At 39.7% G+C, this 17,673-nt stretch overlaps 3 protein-coding genes across 3 annotated transcripts in view; 2 read left to right on the plus strand and 1 right to left on the minus strand.

Moving 5' to 3' along the window:
* Positions 1-1,944, minus strand: part of capzb (capping actin protein of muscle Z-line subunit beta) — a 14,160-nt gene extending 12,216 nt beyond the window's left edge. The window contains 1 exon segment of the mRNA XM_023414210.2: positions 1,630-1,944. Coding sequence (XP_023269978.2) covers positions 1,630-1,944 — 315 coding nt within the window.
* Positions 1,945-3,724: 1,780 nt separating this feature from the next.
* Positions 3,725-8,699, plus strand: LOC111660822 (mitochondrial contact site and cristae organizing system subunit 10). The gene is made up of 4 exons (XM_023414228.1): positions 3,725-3,823; positions 8,165-8,212; positions 8,316-8,425; positions 8,518-8,699. Exons 1-4 carry the CDS (start codon positions 3,763-3,765, stop codon positions 8,524-8,526), a joined length of 228 nt encoding a protein of 75 aa, XP_023269996.1. The 5' UTR covers positions 3,725-3,762; the 3' UTR covers positions 8,527-8,699.
* Positions 8,700-11,442: 2,743 nt separating this feature from the next.
* nbl1 (NBL1, DAN family BMP antagonist) lies at positions 11,443-16,603 on the plus strand. Its single transcript, XM_023414221.2, has 4 exons — positions 11,443-11,900; positions 13,324-13,504; positions 14,363-14,474; positions 15,976-16,603. Exons 2-4 carry the CDS (start codon positions 13,332-13,334, stop codon positions 16,255-16,257), a joined length of 567 nt encoding a protein of 188 aa, XP_023269989.1. The 5' UTR covers positions 11,443-11,900; positions 13,324-13,331; the 3' UTR covers positions 16,258-16,603.
* The last annotated feature ends 1,070 nt before the right edge of the window (positions 16,604-17,673 follow it).

Consider the following 17,673-nt stretch of genomic DNA (forward strand, 5'->3'; position numbering starts at 1 on the left):
AAAACACATTTTTTAGCTAACCCTAACCCTTACAGGTTACTGGCTATGATACAATCATCTCGGCATTATCAGACTGTGCCAAAATCACCTTAGCTTGGCATAAATCCTACTGACATACCAGTCAGTCAAAAGATATTTCAACACGAGTGTAATTACTAAATGTAAATGTGCCTGTCAGTGATAAATAACTGCTTTTACCAACCTAGACCAAATTACAAGCTGAGCCAGGAGAAACACTTTTATCTGGACAGTTTTCTGAATTGCACAGAATTTGTTTGTTAACCCATTTAAAATCACCCTCTTTTAAATGTCAAATCCCTCCATCTTGCCTTATCTATGAAGTAACTCCTCTTAAGTGCATAACCATATCAATTTATACTCACGCAGCTGCCAGCTGGTCAAAGGACAATGACATGTTAGAAAGGAGAGAACCCTCTTTCCATAAACATTTTTCTTAAGAGTGACCCTGAACATAACAGCCGTTTCCAGGCAATATCTCCCATGCAATTTCCTCTTCTGTGAGTTGCTTTTTGCCTGTCTTAAAATCTCTCTCAGCTGATGAATCAGTCTGCTCCATCAGACACCTGTGCTCCTTGACACTGTGTTTACTAGTGCTCCTGTCTCTGTGTAAACACTAGCTCAGACCAACAACCCTTGGGGTCAGGGGGAGAGCAGTGAGGCTGAGCCAACAGGATGGATGAGGTGAGGCCAAGTAGAGTGGGCGACTGCAGAGAAAAACCATCTGCACTTTCCAACTCACACATTGGACAATTTAAGCCATGTGGAAGTACTACAGAGCTCACTTTTATAAACAGCCCGAAAGCACAAGTTGGTGTTCCATCAAGCTAGAATAGTTCAAGTTAAATATTAGGGTTTTTTCTGTCAAGCATAAATGCATGAACAATTACTGTGATGTTACTGCCACATGAGATTAAAGAGCAGGACAAGGTTTAAAACAAGCAACAAGTAAATAATAACTGCAGGTATTATTTATAGGCATTATCGGGGCATAAGATTTCCCAGAGAAAGTATTGGAAAAGTCATGATCAAACTTGCGAGAGAGGAAAAACTTAGCAGCAGTAGAGGCTGACAGCTTGACATGGTTTGGAATAGGAGGAGCAAGCAGTCTTATTTTAGCTACAGGCAACCGGGCGCTTGACTATTTTAGCCTGAGTGTGCGTGTGTGTGCTCACGACTGAAGGGTTGTATGTGTGTTATATTAGGACTCCTCTCTAACACTATTCGCGAACTTGTGTCAAATCCAAAACATCCTGTGCTAACTTTGTGCCTACGGGGCATGTAGCTTGGCTAACGGCTAGCTACTAGCTAACATCCAGCTAAAATATATAGCTGGTAGCTTAGCCACAGAGCTAATTCATTCGTATCCGGTACGCAGAAGTTTTGCAAACGGGGCAACTTAGATATGCATCGGTGATTTATATACTTGGCTCCCCCACTGCTGCTGCTCCTGCTGCTCCTCTCAGGTTACCACCCAGCACCTCCAGCTAGCCTCAGCCTAGCTTAGCACCCTTAGCCGTTACCGCTTAGTTAGCAGAAGCCAGTAGCCGCCGCACCACAACCCTCTTACCCCAGCCCCGTCTCTCCCACCAGCTCTGCCGCGGCCCTTACCATGTCTGCGGCGGTCTCAGCGGGGCAGGGGAGCACGATTTCACCGATGACTGTACACCTTAGCTTCACTGTGGGTTATCAAATCTCTCCTCTCGCCTCTTGCTGTTTTGTTGTTTGTTGTTTGTTTTTCTAACCCCCCTCGGAAGATGTTTTGTTCGCCTCTCCCTCACTGAACCCAGCCCTGTCAGCGAAATTCACTTCCTCAACCGGGCTACAGGAAGGAGGCTGCAGGCAGAAAAACGGGCCCCGCTTGCACGTCCGGGTCACTCCGGGCTTTTTCTGCAGCAGCCAATAGCGAAGGAGCAAGAAATGCATTGCCAAGTATGGAAAGAGAGGAGTGGTGCAGTGAGTGTGCAGTCAGAGAGGGCAGTAGATACACAACTGCACTGAGGGAGGTACATAATAATCGACTGGAGACCATAGACTGTATTTAAAAAGCTGAAAACGGATATATGCTTTTCGAAACAAAAACATACAAAGCAAGCAGCCTCTGCTCCTTTCATAAACACTTCTTTTCATCTCAGAAATTTAGCAAATCCTAATAATATAGTGTATGTTTGTTCATTTTAGATATTTATTTTTGTCCACATCCCTTTTATACATTTATATCCTCCGCCATAAGCGCAATTATCATCCTTTAATTAGAAATGAATCATTTCTGAATATTTTTAAGTTTCATTTATTATTTTGAAACCTGTTATTATCTGTTATTCTCAAAAAGAAAAAAAAGGGAATATAATGGTCTCTTATAAATGTCACCTGGTCTCCCTTATGGTTTGCATATTTATTTTTATTCTTATTTAATGCTGATATTGTTCATAATTAATATACTCCAATGTTGAACGCACCTTGGGGTTAGTTTTGTTGTTTTTTCTTCTTTTGAATAGAATATATATATATATATATATATATGAGGGAGGCTATTTTTATTCAGTTGTAGGCTTCTGTCAGAGTACTGTCACATACAAGTGAAGCATCACTTCAAGGTAGGGCATTTATAGTCTGTAAAGGAAAGCTAATTTCTCACAACTTCTGTCTCTGGGTTGATGATTTTACTGTGACTACAGCTGCTATTTCTCAGTGTTTATCATGAGGTGTGTCAGAAAAAAAGCAAGTGACTCATTCAAACGTACTTCCGTGTATTTATTTATTATTTATAAATGTTTATAAATTATTTCTAAAAGTCTCCATATCAAAGCTATCATGAGACTGTGCCTTCTTCCCTGAAGCAGCATGTGTATTCTAGATTGTTTGTAAATGGGAAACCTGCCTGTAAACCCCACCAACATCTGTATATTATTGACAGTGTGTGGGCAGTTTGACTTCCAGCATTTAGCCTGCTGGAATTTCATAAGAGGGCAAATACTGCTACAATCAAGAAAATGATCAGTGTGACAAGGAATGCTTCTGGTGTTTCTTAAACTACTACTATTATTACTACACATATTTTTTATTAGATGATGATCTGTCTTTACCAAAATATGCCACATCTAGATGATTTGCCAGCCAAAACATTACTATAAGAAAGTTGTAAATTCTCAACCCATGATACTATTACTGCCTGTGTAACATTAAGTAGGAATCTATAGTTTTCTGCTCAGTATCTGATGTGCAACACTGTGGGAGTGTATACATCATTTCCTGTGTACATTATGCAAATGGTTGCATGGACACCTCCACCAACAAAGAAAACTGTAGGGAAGTTGTAATATAAAGAAAAACTTCTGTCTAATGAAGTCTGATGTTTTGAATGTAACCCACTATACTGCCAGCAAGCAAAGTGATCAAATATTGTACTTTTAAATATCTAAATATTAGGTTACACTTTAGAATAGAACATCAAAATGAGAAAATGGTAAAGAGACTTCATTTGGGGTGTACTAAAAATATAATCGTGTGAATATAGGCTTGCCTGATTAAATTAGTGAGATATGAAAAAGTGGTGTTCACTCACTCCAAGAGATAAATGTTGATTTAATGGCTGAAATAAAATAAACAAAAAAACTGAGGGGCAAAAAACTGAACAATTATAAAATGTATGAGGAGTGAAATGACGGAGCTTGGTGGTGGCAGGGTAACGTAAGTTTATGTTCCTCTCGCGATATTTAGTGGGATTTCCCGACAGCAGAAAACATGGCAGACGAATACGGACGGAAATGGGACCGTTGCCTTGCTGACACAGCCGTGAAAACAGGTTAATGTCTTTTCATGCATTTAATGTAATTGTTTAACGCTGTCACTAGTCATTCTGCAGCACATTACACCTGTAAATAAACTGCCGCACAGGTCAAGGCTGGAGTCAAAGTCATTTCAGCCTGACCGTGCTGGGACAGTCTTCTGAGGTCAACTGTAAACTGGTCCGCTAAATGGATAAAACAACGTTATTTGCTTATTTTTGGGATAAAAGTCTGATTAAGAAAGACCACATAGTCTCGGGATACAAGTTAGAATCTGTGTTTTGTTTAAACAGACTCTATAGAGTGTGTGAACAAAGTCACTTTTAGCGTTTGGAGGGTGTCCACAGACGTGAAGGGTTATTCAGTCTTCTTTCGGTCTGACATTTTCCCAAGTTTCCAGGCTGCCTTTTCTCTCCCTCCTCTCTACATCACCCACAGCCTAAATAAGTGTTTCACAATTTAATAGCAGCAGGGAGCAAAACGGGCTCTGCAAACTAAAGCTAAAACTAGCCTGTCTCAATGGGCTTTGCACGTGCAAATATACAGGGGGTGTACAAACCTTTTTTTGTTGAGACTGTCAGGTGCATTGTCCACTCAGACATCATCCACACGAAGATGCATACATTTGAAAGAGACCTTTGCCCACGAAGAAAGTAATTAATTCACACTAGTGTCTTCAGGTTGAGACATACAATAAAGCCCAAACCAGGTGAGGAGTCTGGTTAGTCTCTGAGTCTTAAACCTCTCTTCTGTCCCCTCTTCCTGATCACCACAAGTGTGTTTTAACAGAGCTGAAAAGTCACAAATGCAGTCCATTTGTAGTAATTGAATTGTGTCTTGTAAATGCTACCTGTTAACCAAGCAACATGATATTCTGCTATTACACAATCACAAAGTCATCTGTCAAAATAAATGTAAATACATTAATATGTTGTGAGGGGTGAGAAAATTAGAGGAGACAGATATTTATCTTCATAACTTTACTGCCTCACAGTTCCTGGGCCTTTCTGGGTGGGTTACATCATTGTTTCCAAAGGTTTTTCCCTGTCAACATTAAAAGGCAAAAGCAGACTTATCCACTCTGGAAATAATGTTTTCAAAAAACGAAATTTTTTGGTAAGAAAAACACTATACTGAGGGCTGTAACAGCGAGAAAATGTCTCATGTAGTGTTGTATAGCACACCTTTAAGCCAGTGTAGGTGATGTTCTACTGGTGATCAGCGTTCCTGTTTGTATTTTTCCATTTTGATTCAGCATACAATGTTATGATTTTTGAGTCAGTTTCATTGGAAAGTGGAAACAGAACACCAGCCTATACCCTCATGGGCTTTGATAAGAATAAGTGAACTCTACACTATCTGATTAAAATAATTTGCCCAAAGCCATTGGTAAGTGAACATATTAGCAATGTGTGAAGTGGACAAACACCCTACAACTCTGTTCATCAAATCAAGTCTACATTTAAAATGACATTTTCAGTTATTTTGCTAAACTTGGCTATTTATTAGGAGGGGGAGAAGGGGTGAGAGAAGAGAAGAAACTGACCAGTATTATTACAAGTCTGTCACTTTTCCAATCGCCTCACTCTAAAAATTGAAAACATGTAACATTTACTTTTATTACAACTTTATATTTAATATTCGTACACTTAATGGCAAAAGAACAATACACAGTACTAAACTGTTCCCAACAGACATGGTTAAATTTTCTGCCAAAACCAGTAAAGTACCAACATTAACAGGGTTTTTTTCTCTAAGTCAATAATATTAGAATTAATGGATGTTTTGGCCCTCACTCACACAGTCAGAGCTGATGAAACAACACTGTGTTACTGCGCTGAGCAGATCACCATGGGGTCTTTTAGCAGAGTGTTGTTTCAGATTGAGTTTATCTGTGGTATTTCGTTCAGTGTTGGTCCAGCACTCAAATACTTCGACTGGCAAACAGTCTGTCCCGAGACACTAATGACATCATTTTTGGCTCAATAAAATATGTTTCTTGCTGGAAGGAAAAACATCTGAATTGTGGCATTTTTTTTTTTTTTTTTGAGCTCAGTGTAGCAAATTGCCAGCTGTGCCAATGTGTGTCTGGTCACCAGAGAAACACTGCAGCATATATTCTGCTCAGGGGGTTGTTTAAAAAGCATTTTTGTTAGTCTTAACTTTCTATGATAATACAGGAATATAACCCTTTGCCTATATTGTGTAGCATTTTGTGAGTGTTTGTGACTCCTCTAGGCCACTTTATATTTAGTGCCACAGTTTTTGTGGTAAAACTGTTGGACATCCTACAAAGGTCTGCAGCTTATGAAGGAAGCTCAGGACTTTACACAGTAGCCAACTGGCCACTGATAAAAGTGAAGAGACCCTGAGAGAAGTCAAATCCAACTTCTTTTAGTAAAGGGAACAGGAAACCAAGAATTGATGCTACAGAGGGAGACAACCGGCAACATCCTTTTCAGACCAGGGAAAAACAGTGTTTATTGGAAGCATAACGTGAGAAACTAATAAACAATATTAGAGTGAGAGAGGCCAGTAATAATGGAAATGCAGTTCACTACAGTCTCACTTGTTTCAGCTAATACTGGTGTCATGGTATTGATGTTGAAAGCGGCTGCAAGTAACACTAAATAAAATGCTCAGAACTTATATTTGTTTTGTAAACACACTGGTGAAATATTTGAATAAAGAAGCAAAGCAAATTAATGTGATCCAGCTAAGCTGTCATAGAAGAACAGAAAAAAAATCTTAAGAATTTGCTTCATTATAAGTAATATTCACTCATAATTACATTTATTTACTTTTACAGGTCCACAAGGTTGTGAAAAAACGCCAGCATGCTAACAAGCTAACAATAGCAATGCTAACTTGCTGATGAACATGGAATATACCTAAAAGTTGTTGCTACATTTGAGCCTGGACCAAAGAGGTCAACTGACCGACATTGCTATCTGTAGAGCTACGCCGCTAACTTGACTATAGATTAGAAACAAATGCAGTCAGTTGTAATTAGAGCTGCACAATTAAAACAAAAATATTCATATTAACTTACAGTAAAGACTGTCACCAAGTAATGTTAGGTAAGATATGTTCTTTCATTGAAGCTGTGCAAATGCTAAACAGTGGCCCCTCCAAACGCACAGTTCTACAAAGTTATGTGCTGTCAGACATTTTAAAAATGCAATTCTGAGCAAAACACATTTGCCAGAGTTATAATTCACGAACTCTGGTGATTGAAAGTGAAAGTCTTATTGATTCCATTTGCAGAAAATAATTGAAGTATGCAAAAAAATAACAATACAATTAACCAGCTCTGGACTTTATTTGCTTACAGAACTTACTGTGTATTCTCAGGCCTGTGGGTTATACATTTCATTCTACTCCAGCACAAATGTTTTTGTTATAATCCATCCCCCTTGGAGATGTCCAGACAAAGGGAAAGGACGCCAGAAAGAGATGTTGATCTGCCCTCATATTTTGCCAATGCTTTTACTGTATCACTGTCAGTGGAAAATCAGAGGTTTCAAAAATGCTCTGGCTGAAGAGCAAAGAAAGGCAGCGGCTGTAACAGACACAGGATCTTAAATTTAACTAAACCTTTTCTTGACATGGATGCAGAGGACAATGATTTTGTTGATCTGCACTGATAATGAGGATGTGCAGGAGCTTTTGTGGTCTTGTTTGACATTTGTAAGTTTTGTAATAGAGAACAGTCTGTGGGTTCTGGTTCAGGCAAATCAGTCATGCTGCATAGCTCTCTGAATCCAATTAAGAGTCGGAAGGGCCCAAATGGCTGTTTTTATGTGTTTTCTGTGCTGGCTGGCCTGCTGTTGGGTGTGGTGTGGCCTGCAGCGAGGTGAAGTTAAGCGCACAAACACATTCCTCCTCGAGATCCCACTTTGGTCCGTGCACTTCTAACAACTTAGCCAACTTCTGTGCCTTTTACTTGACCACACTGTGTCAAGACATCACCTACCTGCATGTGTGTGCACTCTTTGCCCTATCACCTCTCCTGCCCTCTGCCTCATGGACACTGTCCTGGCTCCTTTTAACTCAGTTCCCCCTCTCTTGCACCCCTTTTACTGTTTTCTTTTTTTCTTGGACGTTTGAGCTCTTGCTGCTTTTTCTCTCCCTCTCTTTTCCTAATGAGCAATGTCTTGCTAACTTGTGCTATTTACTAACTCTTGCATCAAACATAATAGCGGCCCCCCAACGGACCTCATTACAACAGATTTACATCTATGCCAGCCAGTTTTTATACTGACTCAGACGAAATCACATTACCTTAGTACTGAAGTCAAATCAACATGGTGTGTATTTTAATCAAGCTACTCATACTTTTTTCTTCCTCTTTGTAGTAACGGGCCTAGGTGTGGGCATTGCGTTCTCCATCCTTTTCTTTAAACGTAAGTGAACTTTATTCAGGTAAACTGGTAAAAACTATTTTTTTACTTTAATTTCTACGTTGAAATGTCATGTATGGATATGTTTTTTTCCCCCCTCCCCTAGGTCGCACATGGCCTGTTTCATTGGGTTCAGGTTTTGGACTGGGCATGGGATACGCCAACTGCCAGCATGACTTCAGGTCACCGTTCCTGATTCATGGGCGCATGGTTAAGGTGAGCACAGAGGTTGAGATGAGTTGTTCATTAGAGGTTTATGACATACAACACAATCGTGACACATGATTTCTGTGTGTGTTAATCCTCAGGACCAGTAATGAAGGAAGAAAGATGATGAGGATTTGCCACAGAGCTGCTCATCTGTTTTTGTGTTGTCTTTGTTGTTTTGCTGCTCATTTCTGTTCTGGCACTAAAGTCCAATGATCCACATGCTGTGTTTATCAAAGATCAGCCAATGTATATTTAATAAAGTCATAATGGAAAACTTTCAGTCTTGCTCTCTCTGTTTTTCTGTGCATGTTTGAGAAGAATGAAATGTGGTTTGGGGGTGGGAGGTAATTTTGTGTGTTAATGAGCTGGGAGACTCGAACTCCTGCTGTTCTGGAATGAAGGCCAGGTTCAGCATCTGCAGCCCTGTTAGAGAGTGGGAGGATGAAAAGTTGCACAGAATGATGGAATAAAGAAAATACAGGCAGTGGAGGAATAATGATAGTGTTGAAAGAGGCTTGCAAAGAAAGAAAGTAATGTTTGCTTATATTGTGTGACATGAACAACCAGTTTTTCTATTTATAGATGTAGTTTTCTTTGAATACAATGGATGGGTAGATTTCTTTCAGATATCAAGACAGGAAAGAAAACCAGTCTGGACTTCACTTATGCTAGACAAAATACAGAATGCCGTGCTTTGTAGTCTGTTTTAAGTTGCGTGAGTTGGACAAGACCGTGACCGTTACTGTTCTCGTCACTAGGAGTTTAAAAGCATATGTCTTCATATCAGAAGGAATCTCTTATGTCCTGTTTGTTCATTGGCTGTCTGCTAGGGCGAGATAGTTTTGAGTGTGATTGATGACTTATGTTTGGTTGCATGGGCCTGCTAAGAGAGAAGAGGGATTGTTTGTGTAAGCGTGTGCATATACACACGTTTATCCAGCCCCCTGGTGAAGCAGAATCCGTGGAATGCAGAGGAATGCAATTTCTGGACTGGAGCTCGTGTTATTACTAACAGGTGAGTTCTGCACTTTGCATGTCTGAACTTAACGCATGTTGTACACTTTCACATCAAAGAAAACATTGCTGCATGCACACTCTCTATTACACATGCTCACATTTTCCCTCTCCATCACAGTAACAATGTAAGCATGTACATTCCTGAAAACAATAGAATTAAACTCATTCTAGTGTTTTCAAAGGCCTGTTTCTCCAGCACTGGTCTACTGTGATGCATCAGACACAGAGTAACCCTGTCAGAAATTAAGCCATGTCACTCATCCCCTGTCCATTAAAATATTTGTTTGCAAGTGAAGCGTGAAACAGATAGGGGCGCTTATGGACTCAAGCCAGGCTGAACACCTGTGAGCAAGGGTGCACTGGTAGGATGAAGTGCAGGAATGGGATATGTGCATGTGTATGTATGTGTGTGTGTGTGGGAGGGTGAGGGGGGACTGGTCACAGCTGGGGTGTAACAGGACAGCCAAACCCATTGGCAATACCTGTCTGTGCCTGTCTGAAAAATGCTCTATGATGAATCATAATTACTGGTCTAATGACACTACTCGATCACATTTGTACATCCAATGAGTAAACACTGTTTAGTCAGTATTGGTGGATGGTTGGCATGAAATGTAACGACCAGACATGCAATGTGTACTGCTGCATGACTCCAGGCTGGAGCTGCTACTGATGCTACCTCGAGAAGCCAATGGGCCTGATGCTACTTAAATTAGCTGATTTAGTGAAGTACGTCATGTGAGAACAATTTTTAAGCCACCTGTTTTTTTTCTAATTCATTTTGCACTACTACCGTATATACTTTTCAGATGGAAATACTGTACTCTTTACTACACGACAGCATATTTAAAGCTGTAGTAATACATTTTTGCAGGTAGTATTTTACATATGAAACATAACTCATGAAACATGATGCCCTGTTGTAGTTCAAACTGCATCACTTGACTGCATCCATATAAGGGTTTTTAGGCTCGATACTACAGAGAGCAGCCTCATCAGTAGTGAAGGAAATAGTCTGATATATTACCTTAGCAAAATCATACTCTAAATATACAAATGTTTTGTGTGTAAAGTCTTAATTTGTAAACTAACTGGTAACTATAACTGTCAAATAAGAGTGTAGAAAGTATAATACTTCCCCCTGAAATGCAGTGGCTTATAATGTAGCATCAAATGAAAATACTGTTGTAAAGTAGAAGTGGCTTTCATTTAAATATTTCAGTAATTGTATTTAGTTAGTTTCCACCACTGGGCAGATCATAGGAACAGTTTACACATTATTTAAGTCTTAATAAAAATTTTACTTGCAATAAGTTAGTACATTTTACTTAACATGCTTTTGGACTTTAACATTACACTGTTGCTGACACTGTGGGGTATGTGTATTGTTAATTTCCCCTTGAGAATCTGAATACTTATTTCTCAATTGATACTGTGAGTGCTTTTGAACCACAAAAGACACTGACATTTATCAGTGGCTGAAGTCCAAAGCAAAAAGTTTATTCCCTGTATTCCTATAAAAAAAATCATATTTAAACGGAGCAGACTCACAGGTGAGGAAAACCAGGGAACATATTGCCTTTGAGCAAGTCATGTGCTCATACTTTCTCTCCAAACATATTGAGGGGCCTTAATTAGATCAAGTTGTCATGAGCATATGGTTAAGTAACCTGCTATTCATATTATTTCAGCTAACTAAAGGTGCTTTAAATGCGCCTATTGAGTGAAAAGTGTGGATCAGAGCACTGATTCACATCTGTTTTCCAGTTGTACTGCACTATTATACTGTTTTATTAATGTTTCCATTTTAAAATATAATAACAGGTTTGCAAACCAGTTCCAGATATGTCTGCATTAACACATGGCTGTAAATATGTCCTATCTGTGTAATCTTGTTATTTCTGCATATTTGTCCAGTAAATCTGATCTGCGGTCTCGCCTCGTTCCAACTTAGGGAAACATTTGAAACCTTCCCAACACTTTCCCTCCCTCCCCGTTTTCTTTCGTCCAGAGACTGCACAGCAGGACCCCTGTCTGAGGGCTCAACCGCGCCTAACCTCAGCTTGAGCGTTTTACAACAAAAGACAACAGCTTGGAAAGTGTTTTTCAGTGGACTTACATGGGAATTTAACACTGGACTGGAAGAGAACAAAGGGGAGGGACGGTCTGAGCTGATGGACTCGGAGATGAGATAGCGCTCATAGCCGAACCCATCTCCCCATCCTTCCCCGTGGTCGGACGGACGGTTCTTTTTTCTTTCCGGATGATGTAACTGTTTTATGACAGACCGAGCCGCTCACGAAGTGCTCATATTTTCCTTTAATTATCAGAGCACGGTGATATCCAACGACAAGCCGCATCCTCTGGTTTTAAGAGCCCACGTCTAGGTTTCTGTGAGGGGGCTCAGCTCAGCGGGACGTTGCGCAGTGCTCAACTGGCTGTTCCCCGAGGTCGGTGAGCGGTGGTAAGTGTCTCAACTACGATCACTACCGGGGCTCGTTACTCAGAAAGTACTTAAGTACTAGTTTGAAAAGTAACGTTAATGGTGCACTTGTTAGTTAATCCTCCTCCGACAGCTGCTATTCAACATGTTACGTTACTTTCTCCTTACTTTCCCTCCGCCAGTTAGCTAGCTGATGTTACACTTGTTAAAATGACGGTTGCAACTTCTCCCATCGAAGTAACGTTAACTCGAGCAAAACTCAGAATTTGTCTGTAAAAAAAAAAAAAAAAAATAGGGAAACCGCAGTTGCCTGACCTATATGACTCAATAGAAGTAGATATTCTGCTTAGTGAAGAGAGAGTTCTTGGCAACTCTTTACCTTGTATCCGCCGTTAAACAGAACTGAAGAAAACTAACTGACGTTAACTATTACGTTACGGTACGTTACGTTACGTTACGTTACTGCAGACATTTACGTTACGAGAGACTATACTCAAATTTAATCGTCTCAATAATGAAAGATACCAAATATACTTTTAGTTATTGATATTTTGTAGTGCGTAACATACGCATATCGTATTTGAAACAGTCACTAATTAGTTCCTGTAACGCGTTACCACTTTAACTGTTTAGTCTGCAGAGTATGCTGCCTTTGAAGAAGCTTAACAGGGCCTACAAACCCAGTTTGCACCATTGTGAACTAAATCTAAGCCTGAACTCTTTAGAAAAAAAAGAAAGAAAAAAAATGACATTTATTAAACCAAGTCCTTCCCCCTCACAGCAGTACATCCCAGCAGCCCCTTTATGTTTGAAACCTAAAGTATAGCCAAGGATGGCTCTGTCGATTGTCTGCAGGCAAGGTCAGGTTACTTGTGTCAGAGGCATATGGAAGTGCTGAAAAGTGTAAAGAAGTCAACGTGGGTGACCTCTAGCCACTTTTTTAGAAGCAGCAGGGGAAAACTATGTTGTAGGTTGTAAATGACGTGACTGCTTGAGGCATTTTTAAAGAAGAGAGTGAAAGAGGGCATAGGCAAGCTTTGTTATTAGTCAGGTGATATGGAGCAGACATTTGTCTCCCTCTCCAATCTTATTGTCTCTCTTGGGACAATATGAACCCAGTATAATGTTGTTCTCTCTGCAGCTGATGATTTAGATAATTAAGAATTTGTCTCTTTTAATCATTCAAATGAGTCAAACCTAATAACTGGACAAAATATGAGGCACTTGGACCTCCGGATTTCAAGCTGGTAATCACCAGGAAGTTGTCAATCCACATCAGCAGGGATATGCAAAGTTCATATTTCATATTATCTGTAAAACCAGACGATATCTGAGCAGTAGACACCAGAGGACATGTCAAGACTTTGTCAGTACTCTTGTGTGTGTTTTTGTCTTGAAAAAGGTTAACAGAGCGGTAACATGCTGTGGTTTTCTGCCCCTTTAGGTGCAGTCATGTGGCAGAGGATTCAGATTTGCTGCGCACTGTTTGCACTGTATTCAGCGGCACCGCCTGCACACATCAACCGCCTGGCGCTGTTCCCTGACAAGAGCGCCTGGTGTGAGGCCAAGAACATCACACAGATAGTCGGGCACACGGGATGTCAGCCTCGCTCTATTCAAAACAGGTCAGGATGAAGGCCCTCTCTGTGTCTCTCTCTCTCTCTCTCTCTCGCTCTCTCTCTCTCGCTCTCTCTCTCTCTCTCTGTATGACAGTCTCTCAGTGCAGCTAAAAAAAGGAATAATGCGGAAAAGTCTAGACGTCAATAAGTTACATTCTCAGTGATTCAATTCAATTTGTAGGGCACATTCGGGTTGGCCCTGACAAAGTGCTGTCAATGCTGTGATTGGTACAGCAAAAATATCAAGGAACTTAACTTAAAGTACACAATACAGTGATTTTGCATGTTGCAATCAATTTACTGACAACATTCATATATTTTGCCCTTTGTTTGAAAAGTGCTGCACAAATAAAAATATTATCATTATTATGTGTGAAAATCAACTTGCAGAGATGTGTCTTTTTCTTACTGTCAACAAATCTCATGAAAAGAGCAAAATCAATAATGTTGTAGTCTGTCTCACATTACTTTCTGACTTCTTTCTTTACCATCTCTGTGGCACTCAGCTCCAAGGCATTTGGGAACTACTGGAGATGTAAATCTTTAGACATAAGAAACATGTCTAACAGAGTAGTATTTGGGAAGAATACACATTTTTGTCATATTTATCATGGTTTTCATTTTTAATCAGAGGTTGACCGGTGATTCACCTTATGACTAACAACTCTTCAGTTTGTGATTGTGTGTTTGGCCTGAGGCAACCAGGCATCCTCAGACTTGGTAAATCAGTTCAGATTTCAGACTCTGTTTTTTTCCTGCAGCTCTTGCTTACACAAGCATGAGTGCTCTGGTCGTGCAGCTGAATGAAGCATGCGGTGTCTGTTGGCACAATGAAAATAATGCACTCTCTCCCCCCTTTTGCAGAGCTTGTCTGGGCCAGTGTTTCAGTTACAGTGTCCCCAACACATTCCCACAGTCAACTGAGTCTCTGGTGCACTGTGATTCCTGCATGCCTGCCCAGACACAGTGGGAAGTGGTAAGAGTTATTGCACATTAGCTCATGTAGCAAGCACACACCAACACTGACTTGTCAAACTCACACGAAAACCACAAGTTTCCAGCATGAAAGATAGCAACCATGTACTGTTCACGACCAAATAAAAAGCAGAGGAAAAAAACATAAATCCAGGGTTTTGAATAGATTTCTGTCAAAACTTCTGTGGTTCTCCATAAATTTAAGCCCATATTATATATTCTTCTACAGTTCAATGTCCGTTTTAGCCAGAAGGATTCCACTCTTGTGATAACAAAAGCTGTGTGGTGAGGTGTATGTAGTTTGGAAAGCTGCCAGGTAGGCTGGGCGGGTGGGACCCCAGGTGAGGTCACCTCATGTTACAGTGGAAAATATTGTATCTCTTGGAGTGCATAGCTGTTACCTGCTAGATTAATTATTTTTCTTACTATTTTTGTTGCACAAGAAAGGCCAGAGAAAGTGCATTTACAGTCTCACCTTACTTTTAATTAGCTGGAAATGGATGTTTATGTCCCTGGTTATGATTGTTGTTGCAAGACTTTAAACAAAATTGAGTTTGAAACAAAACAAAGTCAGCTCTCATGAAAGGGGATACTGCTCCATGCTGTTTTGGCATTTGTGGTAGATCTTGATAAAACTGCTGAATGATCATTTTCTGTGGAAACAGTGAAGGGAAGTTGCGTGAGGTCTGGAGAGCCAGCTGAACTTGAGCAACAAAGAGATTTACTGGGCGAGGGGTTAGTAAATTATCTGTTTATTTTATATTTATGCTTTTCTAAGTATTTTTTATTCAATTTCAACACAGTCAGACAGTACAAACTGGTACAATACATATACAATCAGAAAATACAACACGTTTAAACAAAATTAAGAATATAATGGCAGGTGGACCAAAAACAATGTGTAATGTGTACAATGTACATATAAAAATAATAATTCTCTAGAGGAAGAGATAGAAAAAAAATCTCAATTAATCACTAAATATACCATTACACATGAGATATTGGCTGAACACAAACAAATAAATCACCAAATACAAATAATTAAAAAAAGGTAAAAATGAAAAAACAATCGCCTCTCCTTACCAAGTTAACAATTGATTAGTGTCAGTGTTACTCACTTATTTTATGTTCTCAAACCATTTTCTGACAGTAGTAATTATAACCAAGAACAACATACATACATTAGTCCCTACCATTACATTTATCTGCATTTATATACATTTTTCAGTATATTTCTTATTATAAGTTCTAAAGGAGAGAATGTATTTCTCTCACCTTTAGTGTTTTTAATTAAAAGCAACATAAAAGATATACTGTATATCAAAAATATAATGAACAAAAATATAATATTGAGAATAAACACACCTATATAAAAAAAAATAAAGTTCAGTTCCTGTTAGGAAAAAGTGCAGGTATACACAAGGCCACTAAACAACCAAAGCATTCAGCTCTGTCCTTTGATGTGTTTATATGTATTTATGTGTATTTATGTGCGTGAACAGGTGACTCTGGAGTGCCCTGGCAGTGAAGACTCGCCTCGTGTGGATAAGCTGGTGGAGAGGATCTTCCATTGTAGCTGCCAGTCCTGCAGTAAGGAAGGTGCCCAGGAGGGGGCGGTGATGCAGCTGTATCCAGCAGACAACGGCCTGGATGCTCCGTCTTTATCTGACACCCTCAGCGGGGCTCAGGCTCACCCTCTGCCCCATTCAGACACACACTCGAATAAGCATGCTCACCCACACACAGACCATCACACACTACCACATACATCAGACGGAGGGTAGGTTTGTCAACTGTTTGACTTTTTCTGTCACTTCGCTCATCTCTTCTGCCTTCTCTTCTCTCCTCCACGCTGCATCGTTTGTACCAATCTGTAGTATTGTAAAGGCACTTTGAAAATAAGACTTCACTTCGTGTTAAAAAGTTTCTCTAAAGGCACACACACTCACAAAGTCATGCTATCAGACTACACACTATTGTATATAAACTCTATGCACTCTTTTTGTTTGCTGATTTACACATGCATATGTGTGCATTTGTGCATCCAGACATGACTATAGCCTGTTAATAAGCTGTAGTCTCATTACTTTTAATCTGCTTTGAATGCAATAAATTCTGTTGTTGTGATAATTGTCTGTGTGTCTTCTGTAATTGCTAGTTAGCTGTCCCATTTTCTGTCGTAGTCGAGTATCACAAGAAATGTATTCGGACATAGCATAGTTTTTTTGTGTTGAACCAAGGGAATACCCACAGCTACCTTTCTCTTTTCACTGCTTCATTGGCCTGAATCTGGTCTCATGATGCCAGAGAATTTAATGAGATGTTGTGATGTGATTCCACAGAGAAAGTTTTCCCAAGATACTTTCACTTGTTTATACATTTTATTCATGATTTGTCTACTGTTGAAATAATACGGTTCACGTTTTCAAGTTTGTCTTGAAACGACACATGCCAATATGTACATTAAAAGTTATTGGTTGCTGTAATTATTCCTGCTGTTCATACTGATCATGAGATGATCCCTTATTAGTGAGAATGCAGAGTAAGAGATGGGAGACTAAATCCACAGTCCTCAGTCAGTTTACAAATGCATTTTAAAGTCAAGCTGACGTTAATATCAAGTCATAGTCTTTTCAGTACAAAATTATTTGTATTCAGACTTCTACAGACACTGTTTATTGGCTGACCTGCAGTGGAACAATAGTAACTGTAAGAGAGAATTTCATATTAAAAGGACTAACTTTGGAAGATATCCACTTGATTTGGCTAACACAGACTGCTCATTCGGTCCCCTATCTCCAACACTACAGTCATGTTAGGAAAGGATCTCTCTACAGCCAGTGAGGAGGGGAGCTATCACCGCAGCTAGTAACTTTCAGTGTACTTCATTGTGTTAAGATAGACTTGAGCAAAGTGAACCTTTTAAGTCCATTACTGATACAGAATGGAAAAGGTAGGAATGATTTAGTACTTTTAATCAAGGTTACAATAATTGTAACTAAAAAGAAAGTGACCAATGTGTCATTTTTAAAACAAGACACTCACATTGAAACAATTATCTTGGTAACTGATAACTCCTGAAACAAAATTGAAACAGTGCTCAACTGGTGCACATCCAACCTTTTAATACTGTTACTGTGGTCTGGATGGAATACCTGCCCACATTTTCAATCTGTCCCTGGCCCTGACGGTTGTCCCCA

The sequence above is a fragment of the Seriola lalandi genome, unplaced genomic scaffold, assembly GCF_002814215.2.
Source record: "Seriola lalandi dorsalis isolate HSWRI2012SDOR001 ecotype SW California unplaced genomic scaffold, Sedor1 jcf7180002054522, whole genome shotgun sequence".
In the NCBI taxonomy this organism is placed as follows: Eukaryota; Metazoa; Chordata; class Actinopteri; order Carangiformes; family Carangidae; genus Seriola; species Seriola lalandi.